Raw genomic sequence first — 11,593 nt, forward strand, 5'->3', positions numbered from 1 at the left:
GTCATGGCCATTTTCCCCGTGACCTGAAAATGGGTTCTATGGGTACCCACCAGTCTCCCTTTTACAGACATGCCCACTTTATGATAATCATACGCAGTTTTGGGGCAAGTCATAGTCAAGTCAGCACACTGACACACTGACAGCTGTTGTTGCCTGTTGGGCTTGAGTTTGCCATGTTATGATTTGAGCATATTTTTATGCTAAATGCAGTACCTGTGAGGGTTTCTGGACAATATTTGTCATTGTTTTGTGTTGTTAATTGATTTCCAATAATAAATATACTGGAAAAACTAAGTTTGGAAACTTGTGTTTGGTGGATTATTTCTCTGTTGTTACAATGCTAATTGGCATTGTATTTTACATCGTTGGAAAGTCTGTTTATTTACCTTCGCAATGATGTCCAACTTGTAAGGATCATGCATTTGTGGGATGTGCAGCACAGCTGATTATGTGGGTAGGGGGGGGGCATCTCCCTCACTGGCAAAAAAAGGCTTGTCATCATTGAAGGCCATCTCAATGCAGTAAGATATCGGGATGAGATTCTGCAGCCAATGGCGATCCCATATCTCCACAATCTGGGACCTAACTTCATCCTCCAAGATGACAACGCTCGCCCCCACAGAGCCAGGGTTATCACAGACTACCTCCACAATGTGGGAGTAGAGAGAATGGAACGGCCTGCCAAGAGTCCAGACCTCAACCCAATTCAACACTTGTGGGATCAGGTTGGGCGTGCTGTACGTGTTAGAGTGACCAACACAACCACGCTGGCTGACCTGCAACCAGTCCTGGTTGAGGAATGGAACGCCATCCCACAGCAACGTGTGACCAGGTTGGTGACCGGCATGAGGAGGAGGTGCGAGGCTGTTGTGGCTGCGTATGGATCTTCCACCGCTACTGAGGCTCCTGACGGTGTATTAAATGAATCAATATGTCATGTTTGTTCCTTGTTACTGATAGAGAGTTCAATCATCCACCAAACAACTCAAAACAAGAGTAAATACCAACAGGAGAACACACTGTTTACCATTGACGGAGCATTTTGGCAAATTTTTCTTGGGCGCTACCCACATAATCAGCTGTGCTGCTCATCCCACAAATGCATGATCCTTACAAGTTGGACATCATTGCGAAGGTAAATAAACAGGCTTTCCAACGATGTAAAATACAATACCAATTAGCATTGTAACAACAGAGAAATAATCGACCAAACACAAGTTTCCGAACTTTGTTTTTCCAGTTTATATGCATATGTTTAAATATAGCAAGCATATTTGCCCACTCCCATGTTGATAAGAGTATTAAATATGTGTGATTAATCAGGATTAACTGTGGACAATCATGCGATTAATCACGATTAAATATTTTAATCGATTGAAAGCCCTAATTCTGATACTTGAATTTGTGAAATTACCAGAGAGGACCCACCCAACAGACTGGCAAAAATGGGTGCCATGCCAACACCATTCAGACTTCCCGACAGAGCTGTAGAAGACACTCCCCCTTTGCCGGCAGAGAGGGAGGAGCCACGGCCAGAAACCCAGCCAGGTACACGAGTGTCTCCTTCTGAATATACAAAAGCTTTTTATCATTAACCAGTTTTGAGTAAATGTGAATGCTGCAACTTGAAAATATGAACATGTTTCTGTTCTGTTTCTGCAGTCACTGTAGCCCCGAGGGTTCACGCTCCTCCTAAGGTGCCACTAAAGCCGAACGTAGAGGACGAGGACGTATATGGGTCAGTATATCACAAATGGCTGTCCAGGGTGACACTGTCTAGATTTTTGACTACACATCTGTTTGATCAGCTCTTTCTGAGTTCTTAAAGGGATAGTTTGGGTGTTTTGAAGTGGGGTTGTATGAGGTACTTATCCATAGTAGATGTATTACCTACAGTAGATCACGGTCGGCGTGCCTCCAGCATCTAGAAACAGACAGGAGCACCGACACCAGAGCAAAGCAATACAGTGCTAGGGACGGGGACGGTAGAAAGAAATATTTTAGCTACCTTAAAGAAAGGCTCACCTAAAAATAAAGCAATTACGCCTAGGGCACCCAAATGGCGTTGGAGACCCATAGTTGGAATTGTATATGAAATAATTTCTTTCGTCCTTCCTTTATGTATTTGTATAATGAGATCTTGCTTTCATCGCCCAGGCCGAACACGGTGATGGTGCGTTTCCAGAAAGGCGACAGCGTGGGTCTGAGGCTGGCCGGGGGAAATGATGTCGGCATCTTCATCGCCGGCGTTCAGGAGGACAGCGCAGCTGAGAAGGAGGGTCTCCGCACAGGAGATCAGATCGTGAAGGTGAGACTTCCTTTATTCCACATTAATTGATTAATACTCCACTTTTAAGATCTTCATTAGACCAGAGTGCAAGTACCAACTATTGAACTGTACTGTAAATATTGCATGAAGACAAAAGACATACAAGAGTAATGTAAAAGCAACATCCTTAATCATGAACCGAGAAGTTACCAGCCCTTTATTAACTCAAGTGCCAGTGCTGGGGTATACTTTTCTCTCTGATGGTATTTCTTGTCTGTTTCAGGTGAACAACATGGACTTCAGAGGCATGGTGCGTGAGGATGCTGTCCTTTACCTCCTGGAGGTTCCCAAAGGAGAAGATGTGACAATTCTGGCTCAAAGCAAACCTGAAGGTACTGCACTGTGTAGATGCTAATACAACTCATACACATATTTGTTACCATTAATAACAATGGTTAAAAACTGTAAGCATAAGAATATATATAAGAATAGTCATGGATCTGGAATTGAGCCCTGTGGTACACCAAATCCTCTTTACAGGAGGTGAGGTGGAGTCATTTATTTAGTGTCTCAGTGTTTCTCAGTGAGCGGATGGACCCAGAATGACAGGAGTTTTTTTCCTGTTTCAGTGTACAAGGACATTTTGGCGTCTGGCAGAGGCGACTCTTTCTTCATCAGGACCCACTTTGAGTACGACAAGGAGGCTCCTCAGAGCCTTCCTTTCACCAGAGGAGAGATCTTCAAAGTGACGGACACACTTTATGATGGCAAACTGGGCAACTGGCTGGCAATCCGCTCTGACAAAGACAACCAGCTGCGTGAGAAAGGAATCATCCCTGCCAAGAGCAGGTGTGTACAGCGGTCGTGGTTGTGGTGGTTATGTATGTAGGGTTGAGTATATGATATGTGTGCATCTGTAATGTTTGTGTCAATCATTTGCTATGGAGTAGCTGGCAACAACTGAAGGAGCTGATGGAGCAAGTTATTAGACATGATGCCAACTAAAGCTCCTTTTTATTTTGTCTCACAGAGCAGAGCAAATGTCCAACGTCCAGAATGCTGCTCGGGCAGCATCCGGCAACGACAGAGGAGACTTCTGGAGGCTGAGAGGTCAAAGGGCGGCGAAGAAGAAGGACTTACGCAAGAGCCGAGAGGACCTGAGCGCAGCTCCAGTCACCACAAAATTCCCTGCATACGAGAGAGTGGTCTTACGTGAAGGTACCCCAAAAAAGTCATCCAGTGGTCACAGTCGTGGTTTCACATAAAATATAATTTGGCTGTTGCTTCTGTCTAGTTGTGACTGAATTTGTATCCTGTTTCATGTTCAGCTGGTTTCAGGAGGCCTGTGGTGATATTTGGGCCCATTTCCGACGCAGTGAATGAAAAACTGGGCAACGACATGCCGGACGATTTTGTCGTGGCCAGTAAGTGTTTACGTCATCACCTGTTCAATAAAATTGCTTTAAGTTGTACTGTAGCCCACTTTGTTGTGCAGTGTTGTATAACATAGTGAACATAGTTAATATTGAAAGTGTTGTGAATATTTTTTTTCCTCTCTCAGAAACGGAGCCCAAGGACGCAGGAAGTGAGAAATCCTCCGGAGTGGTGAGGCTAAACACCATCAGACAAATCATTGAACAGGTATGGTATAATCTTAATAAAAAAGCAGTTTTATGAAAATCCTGTTAGATCATTTAACATTCAACCACCTCCGTTTCCTCTAGGACCTCCACGCTCTGCTGGATGTGACTCCCAAAGCTGTGGACACCTTGAACTACACCCAGTGGTATCCCATCGTCGTCTTCCTGAACCCGGACAGCAAGCAGGGCGTCAAAACCATGAGGAACCGCCTCGTACCCGGATCCACCCGCAGCGCACGCAAACTGTACGAGCAGTCCGTCAAGCTGAGGAAGACCTGCTCACACCTTTTCACTGGTATGTTTTACTATGAAAGGACTTTATTACTCTGCAGCAATAATGACAATTTTTTTAAATCTATAAAAGTTATAAGGTGCTGTGCATGGTTAAATCAAGGTTAACGATGTCAAGACTGCAAATAGTAACAATGAGCAATTAAATCAGGCAATTTAAATTGAAAAAATGGATGACAAGAATTCTTTAGCCTCACCTTTTCTTTACTTGTGTATAGATTTAGCCGTTTTCAGGATGTGAAGACTGTTATTGCGTCACCAGCTTAAAAGAGTGACTCATTAATTATAAGTGACACATTGTTGATGATTCTTGGCTTGACTTCGTGTCGTTTTTTTCTGTGTGCACGTTCAGACACTATCGACCTGAACTCGGCCAATGACGCATGGTACGGCAGCGTGAAGGATTCAATTCGGGAGCAGCAGGACAGAGCTGTGTGGGTGTGTGAGGGCAAGGTGAGTCTCATTATCCGTGTGAATGACACACCGCTGCAGGCAGTTCTTGAAAGTTTACACGGGTTTCCAAATTTAGTTTAACGGGCTCCCAAGAATAGACCGTAACTCTGCTGTGACAAGTGTGTGGTTTTTGACTGAGCTGTGTGAGTAATATAGTAATACATCCAGTATTGAGTTTGTATCGTCGTTTCTTCTCCTCAGCTGGACGGCTCAGAGGAGGACCTGGATCTCCACGACGACCGCATGTCCTACCTGTCGGCGATGAGCGCAGACTACCTGAGCATGGACAGCCGCCTGACCAGCGACTACGAAGACACAGCGGACGAGGGCGGGGCTTACACCGACAACGAGCTGGACGAGACATTGGACGAGCCCCAGCCGGTGTCGGCCATCAGTCGGTCTTCGGAGCCCGTACTGCCAGACGAGGTGGGAATAGTATATGTATATATATACTGTAGGAGGGCAACCCTTTTAACAGTCTCCCTTCTAGTTCTACCGATTGTTTCCATAATCTGACCCTGACAACCCCTCCTGTGTCCGTGTGTAGAAGCCTCATCCTGAACCCCGGGCTCGTATGAGGAGGTCGGGGAGCAGAGAGGTGCTCAACAGAGATCCCAGCCCTCCCCCTCCTTTTGTCCCCGAACCCCCCAAGGTGAGATCCTCCCCCTCCTTCCTCCCCAAACACTCTACATCACTCTATCTACACTTCTGAAAAATTTTATCGTACAGATATAAACCCGAACAGAATTTCAGATATATCTGAGGGTATGGAAAAAAATTTATTCACCTATGTATCACAATCTTTTTTTCCCAATTTTGAAATTGGGAAAATTTAATGCCAGAATCAATATATTTGCTTCATTTGAGTCTATGAGGAAGTAGAAGGAAGTTACCACTTTTATTGTTGTAGTCTGAGTAACGTGACGTCATATCCGTTCCAACTCCGTCAATCAAAACAAACTGTATAAAACAGTATATGTCCCTTCGAAATTAAAAAAGAAAATACCACTAATTTGTGAGGGAAATGTCTTTATTCCTTGATTTTTTGGGTATCTTGAAAAGAAATAAATAAATAATGCCTGACAATGACTGATATATTTGACTTCAGGACATCTCTGACTACATACATGCTGAAAATCAAACATTCTTACTGTATTCATTTAGATATTTTCCAAAGTAAAAGTCCCTAGAAGTGTATGATTCAACTTTTTCCCATGTTCTAGTGTTAAAAAAGTTAACATAAATCGTAATTTCGGATCGCAATTCTTGTACAATCGCAATACTTAATACTTACTTATCGTCCAAGCCCTAATATACCAGTGAGGATATTTTTACCTTGTGTTACACTTAAGTTTTTCCATGGTTTTAATTCAAAGGAGCAGGATGCTGAAGCAGACCATCCTCACCATAACCTTGTCTCTGGCAGCTAAATGAAGGTTTCAAAATGGTCCAAAATGTCACAATCAGTTCTTTCCTTCTTTGACAGGTGCGGGCACAGACTCGGACTGACTCAATGCGGAGCTATGACTCACACTCCAGCACCACCATCAGCAGCAGCGATGCAGCGGGCGTAAACAAGCCGCTCCCCCCTCCCGTGGCCCTGAAGCCCACCATCCCCCGTCTGAGCCATTCAGAGGAGCCGAGCCCGGGGGAGGACCCCGCCAGCAAATCCTTCCTGGGCAAGGTTAGTATTAATATACTGCAACACATTCCTACTCTGTTCTATTAAATCTCAAATATCCCTTTTAGGTAATACTCTGTGACATTTTCCTGGCTCATCCAGCATTTAAAATGTTTTTTCTTATCTTTAACACAGAGGCTTTGACTCCGTTATTAAATGATTATTTATTTCATTTTCTTCCTCTTTCGCTTTCATTGCTTCTAATATGAAATAGAAAATGGGTGATCAGGTAACTGAATGTGTCTGCATTCGTCTTAAATGTTTGTAGTCCTCCTTTTAAATCCATAATTACCCATCATCTGTCATAATAGTGTTCTGCCATCTTCAGTTTATTAAGTTATCACACTCAAATGTCTCATTTCACTTATACATGAATCATGCCATGTGGATGTGCAGTATCTACTGTTTATCATCCAAAATGGAACGTTAATTAATATTTATTTTTCTCCTAGATTAAAGCTTTTGAGAAGATGGACCACCTGGCTCGAGCTCAGAGGATCCTGGAGCTGCAAGAGGCAGAAAACGCTCGGGTCAGTATTGTTTTTATTCATATTACGGCCTGAAGTATGAGAGGGGGAGGGAGAATCAGTTCAACAAATAAAAATATAAAAAAAGTCAAAGTATAGTATGGCATAAAAAGTATAAAGTCAAAGTAAAGTATGAAAAAAAAAAAAAAAAAGTCAAAGTATAGTATGACAAAAAAAAAAAAAAGTCAAACTATAGTATGGAAAAAAAAAATATAAAAAGTCAAAGTATAGTATGGCAAAAACAAGAAATGTAAAACGTCAAAGTATAGTATGGTATAAAAAATATAAAAAGTCAAAGTAGTATGACATAACCACATGACCACAACACAAAGTCAGATGCGTTGCAAAGGCCAATCAATTACATGCGAGGACACATTCCTGGTAGATGACTTTGTAACGTGAACGTTACTGAAGATAAAATAATTGCTGCAGTGATAACTTTTCAAAGTTCCCAAAGTGGGATTTCAAGCACTCGCTTCACCAGGAGGAAATCCTGCTGCATGTGCACCAGCACCGCTCTGTGACCTGTAGTGGTCACAGACGTGCTCAAAGGCCTCCAGTCCATAGCTCTTCAACACATCAACTTGACAGTGGTGTGAATTACGCCGTGTTCTAATCTGTCAAAATGATGGATGACCGTGACATTTTTCCGTCATAGTTAAAAAAAAAAATATTGGATTAACGCGTCCTCTGATCTTGGTCTTCTCTCTACACAGCTGGAAATCGCCCAGAAGCATCCAGACATCTACGCCGTCCCAGTGAAACTGCCAAAACCCAACCTCAACCGTCCTCAGCCAATAGGGTGAGCTCTCTTCACAGTAAACATATCTATTTATTTAGATGTTATTTCTATGAAAGGAAAAGCTAAACTGCTGAGTCACTGCTGTCTCTGTGTGTGTGTGTGATCAGTTCAAGCTCCAATCCCGATCAGGCCCTCAGATCGCCGTACTCCGAGTCCAGAGGATACGAGGACGATGAGGCGGAGTACCGCAGACAGCTGGCCGACCAGAACAAGAGAGGATACTACAATCCTCAGAGGTACAACGACACCGAGCTGTAGGCTGAGAAACCACGAAGTGACATCATCATCACTGCACAGGGCTGGATTCCTCCCACGTCATCACTACAAGCAGACGGCGTTTGTTGCCTTGGTAACAGCTCATGCAGCTTTACCTTGATGTAAACTCTCTGAACTTTTTGTTTGTAGACAGATTTCTGGAAAGATGTCAACTTCAACACTAATTCCAGTCACTTTTCAATACACACACACAATATGCTTACAAAGTTTACTGATGTACCTTTTACACAGACATGATGTTTCAGTGTATATATTCTTTTGATGTGTCTGAAGAGGTTTTATTTGCCCCCATTACACTAACGTCGCATTCACACCAAGAGCCAAGTGAATTTTCACCTCGCTTTTACTTGCGCGAGTTGGACCGCCGGTGTCATTTGTGATCATTCATGCTAGATGCGCCGCAGAGGAAAAGGAGCTCGTCTCCATAGATACCAACTTTTCTTTCCACAATTTCCAACATCAACCATGGAAGAAATAACCGCTGTTGCTGCTTTGTACATGTTGTGGAAGATAGATCTGGGATATTTTGTCCCACATGTCAGAAACCAAACGCCGAAGAAGAAAACGCTGTTGTGTCTGGGGATACTAACACAGTAGTTGCTTCATCAACACTCAACATAATGTCATCTAGGCATGAATACGACAGCAACGTTGTTGTTAAAACCGGTCTGTGGTTTATACACAGTGTCGTCCCGTCTCTGTACAGATACGATGTACCATCGTAGCTAACAATATTTTTTTCCTCCATTATCTGATTCAACAACGTCAGTGACGACGGGAGGAAAATATCAACGCTGACGGGCTTTCACAATACAGCGTCGTGCGAATTTTTCACTCGAGTTGATTTCAACTTCGAGTCACCCGGCACGAGTTTGCGTCTATCCACCTCTTTGCATTGACTCTGTATGTAATCGCGCCGCGCAAAAAGTTCACTTCACGCTTGGTGTGAATGTACAACTAGCCCCAGTTTGTTTCTCATGTATCACCATTACATTTGAGTCACAGAGCTAAGCATGTATTTCTGAAAGATAAATACCCAAGGATTTTTGAAAAGCCTAGAAGGTTGTTAAACTACACTTAATTTGTAATTTTGGAGGTACTAGTGCAGTGCCCATTTAGGCTTAGCTGTTCCCAGGTTGTTCCAATTGCCATATTTCCTTGCTCATTTTGTGGAAAAAAGAAAAATCTAAAGAAGAATTAATCAAAAACATCAGAAAATTATGTAAAGAAACAACATTGCAATTATACAAACTGAGTAAGGACATATAGCCAGCTACCATTTTGATCAGGAAAGCATCTTTGAGGATTCTGGAGACACCTTTCGAACATCGGTACGTGTTGTTGGATGACCTTTTGGGCTTTTCAAAGATCGCCACGTGTTTATTTTTCAGAAAAAAACAGACGCCTACCTGTGTTACTGGAACGTAATGGCAAAACAGGAGGCAGAAACTGGAGTTAACACCATGCTGCAACCAAACCATAGACATGGTACTGTATACTGTACAGTATCTAGACCGTTTTACATCCTATTAGCCAGCAGTTTTGTGCTTCTTTTTGTTTGTACCCCATCATGTTCTTACCCTCCACACAGTTAAATAGCTTGAACGCTCAAACAATGTAAAACTGTGTCAGTAGGGTTCTACACTCTCTGACAGCAGCTGCTCTGATGTCAAATAGGTGTTTGTCTTCCTCTTCTTATTCCTCTCCTGCCTCTACATTCCTGAGTGGATATTTGTGTGTGTGTGTGATTGTGTGTGTGTATGCTGTATATACACTACACTGTGTAATGTGTGTGCATTCTGGGAAGCGGCATATTATCAAGTGCCTTGTAGCTCTGATTTTAGCTCGGAGAACAACACTATCCACAGGGCTCTTAAACGGGCTTAACAACTGTGAAAACATTTGATATTTTCAGTACGTTTTTGTGTATTATATGTGTCAACAGTGTGTCAACACTGACAAAATACAAGTTGTAGATTTAGTGAAACTGTCTTCCTACTGTTTTATTTTTCCTTTATTGGCCATTTGGTACAGACGCACATTGTCTTCACCAAAGACAAATTCTGGAGATGCTAAGTTGTAACTATGAGATACAGAATGATCTCATAAATACAACATCTGTATCTCCGTCATGTTTTGGTGAATGAAGTCAGCTGGAACAGACGGAGCAGGTAAATGATGTCAAAATGCACGGCATGTTCACATGATGGTGTGAAGAATTGGATTTGAGGGGTGCAGCACAACATAACACTGATGTCTTTCTTAGCTGCTTGCCACCAGAGACAATCACATTGTTATTGCATATATATGTTTTTATATTGAAAATACAGTAAACTCGGTCAAGTCTTTGTAAACGGGAGCATCTGGTGACGACAATCATGTGGGTTGATCTTTTAAATGTCTGTTAGTTTGTGATTTTTCTCTCCTTTTTTTAGTTTGTGATCTCCGTAGTGTTTCAGAACAGACTCTTGGTAAATTCAAATAAATCTCTTTTTTTACATTTTTTCTAATCTGTCTTCTTGGAAGTGTCAGGTTTTTTTGTCTTTTGTTCTTGGAGCAGTTTGGAGAGATTAAAAGCCGAGGTATGATAGTTGAAACCAACTTGATCACGTGTTAAGGTAAGCGTTTATTCCAGTTCTAAATTGTCACACGCATCAAGGTGGGGTGAAAAGTCACAGTGAAGTGTGAGATTTAATAGTTGTTCAGATGGGTAAAGCGATGCACACACTCTCCTCTGGACGGCATTTATGATGTGCTTGAGAGAGCACAATAGGAATGGCCAATAATCACTGCATGAAGTAGGTGGATACTTAAAGGGGAACTACGTCCATTATTCAAAATTCATACGTTATTCCTATGGTTCAAGACAGTCCAAAAAATATAGGTAAACATGAACAACTCTCCCAAATCCAGAAACTAGAGTGCCAAAATTCAAACTTGTGATGTCCCTACATAATCATAACACTGATTAAGTATAATACTTACTACCATTTGTACTCTTAGATGCTGTTGGAACTATTTGTATTCTAAAACTTTCCAACTTAAATACTTCAGACCTGATTGATAGTGATGATTAGAAACACATTTCACTTTGAATCATGTTAATACCACTTTGTTTTGCTCTGATCTTCCGGGTGCTTTGTAATCAGATGTCGCTTTAGCTTGGCCAGCTTCATGACTTTGTTTGCTTGTCACCTGAAGACACATGACGCATTTTGGTCTGCCATCGCTGTTCTCAATAAAACCAAACTCGATATAACTCATCAGATTTTCTCAATTTAGCTAGTTTGGGTTTAGCGTGACTCAAATATTTCTCCATGCTGCCAGCTATGTAGCCATCTGGCTAATAAGCCAAGCTGTGGAACAGTTCATTGCGCTCTGAGTGAAGTGACTCATTCATGACGGATTGACGTGATGCGTCACAATCACATCAGTTTCTATTGGCCAAAAGCTAACGAGGGCGGGAGTAATGGACACAATATGCTTATTTTATTGGCACAAATGGTCCCAATCTGTAGATATGTACTTTTTAATGATACAGCCCCCCCTGACAGAGTGCCAGAGACTAACTTCTCTGGTTTCTGGCTTTGAGAGAGAGTAGCTCACGTTCACACATATTGATTTAACTTTCCTCGGCCATGGAAATAACATATT

The 11,593-nt window shown here is 42.2% G+C and overlaps 1 protein-coding gene across 5 annotated transcripts in view; it reads left to right on the top strand.

Annotated features, from left to right (window-relative positions):
- The window catches only part of tjp2a (tight junction protein 2a (zona occludens 2)), a 39,141-nt gene extending 28,697 nt beyond the window's left edge, over positions 1–10,444 (top strand). For all 5 annotated transcript variants that reach the window (XM_074616826.1, XM_074616822.1, XM_074616825.1 and 2 more), the window contains 16 exons: positions 1,418–1,548; positions 1,663–1,738; positions 2,158–2,308; positions 2,553–2,661; positions 2,899–3,118; positions 3,300–3,487; positions 3,598–3,693; positions 3,831–3,910; positions 3,994–4,204; positions 4,553–4,653; positions 4,855–5,079; positions 5,201–5,305; positions 6,140–6,337; positions 6,787–6,864; positions 7,578–7,663; positions 7,771–10,444. In XM_074616826.1, the coding sequence (XP_074472927.1) occupies positions 1,418–1,548; positions 1,663–1,738; positions 2,158–2,308; positions 2,553–2,661; positions 2,899–3,118; positions 3,300–3,487; positions 3,598–3,693; positions 3,831–3,910; positions 3,994–4,204; positions 4,553–4,653; positions 4,855–5,079; positions 5,201–5,305; positions 6,140–6,337; positions 6,787–6,864; positions 7,578–7,663; positions 7,771–7,921 (2,206 nt within the window). In that variant the 3' untranslated portion in view covers positions 7,922–10,444. The remainder of the gene's footprint in view (positions 1–1,417; positions 1,549–1,662; positions 1,739–2,157; positions 2,309–2,552; positions 2,662–2,898; positions 3,119–3,299; positions 3,488–3,597; positions 3,694–3,830; positions 3,911–3,993; positions 4,205–4,552; positions 4,654–4,854; positions 5,080–5,200; positions 5,306–6,139; positions 6,338–6,786; positions 6,865–7,577; positions 7,664–7,770) is intronic.
- The last annotated feature ends 1,149 nt before the right edge of the window (positions 10,445–11,593 follow it).

This window comes from Sebastes fasciatus, chromosome 19 (assembly GCF_043250625.1).
Source record: "Sebastes fasciatus isolate fSebFas1 chromosome 19, fSebFas1.pri, whole genome shotgun sequence".
NCBI classification, from domain to species: Eukaryota; Metazoa; Chordata; class Actinopteri; order Perciformes; family Sebastidae; genus Sebastes; species Sebastes fasciatus.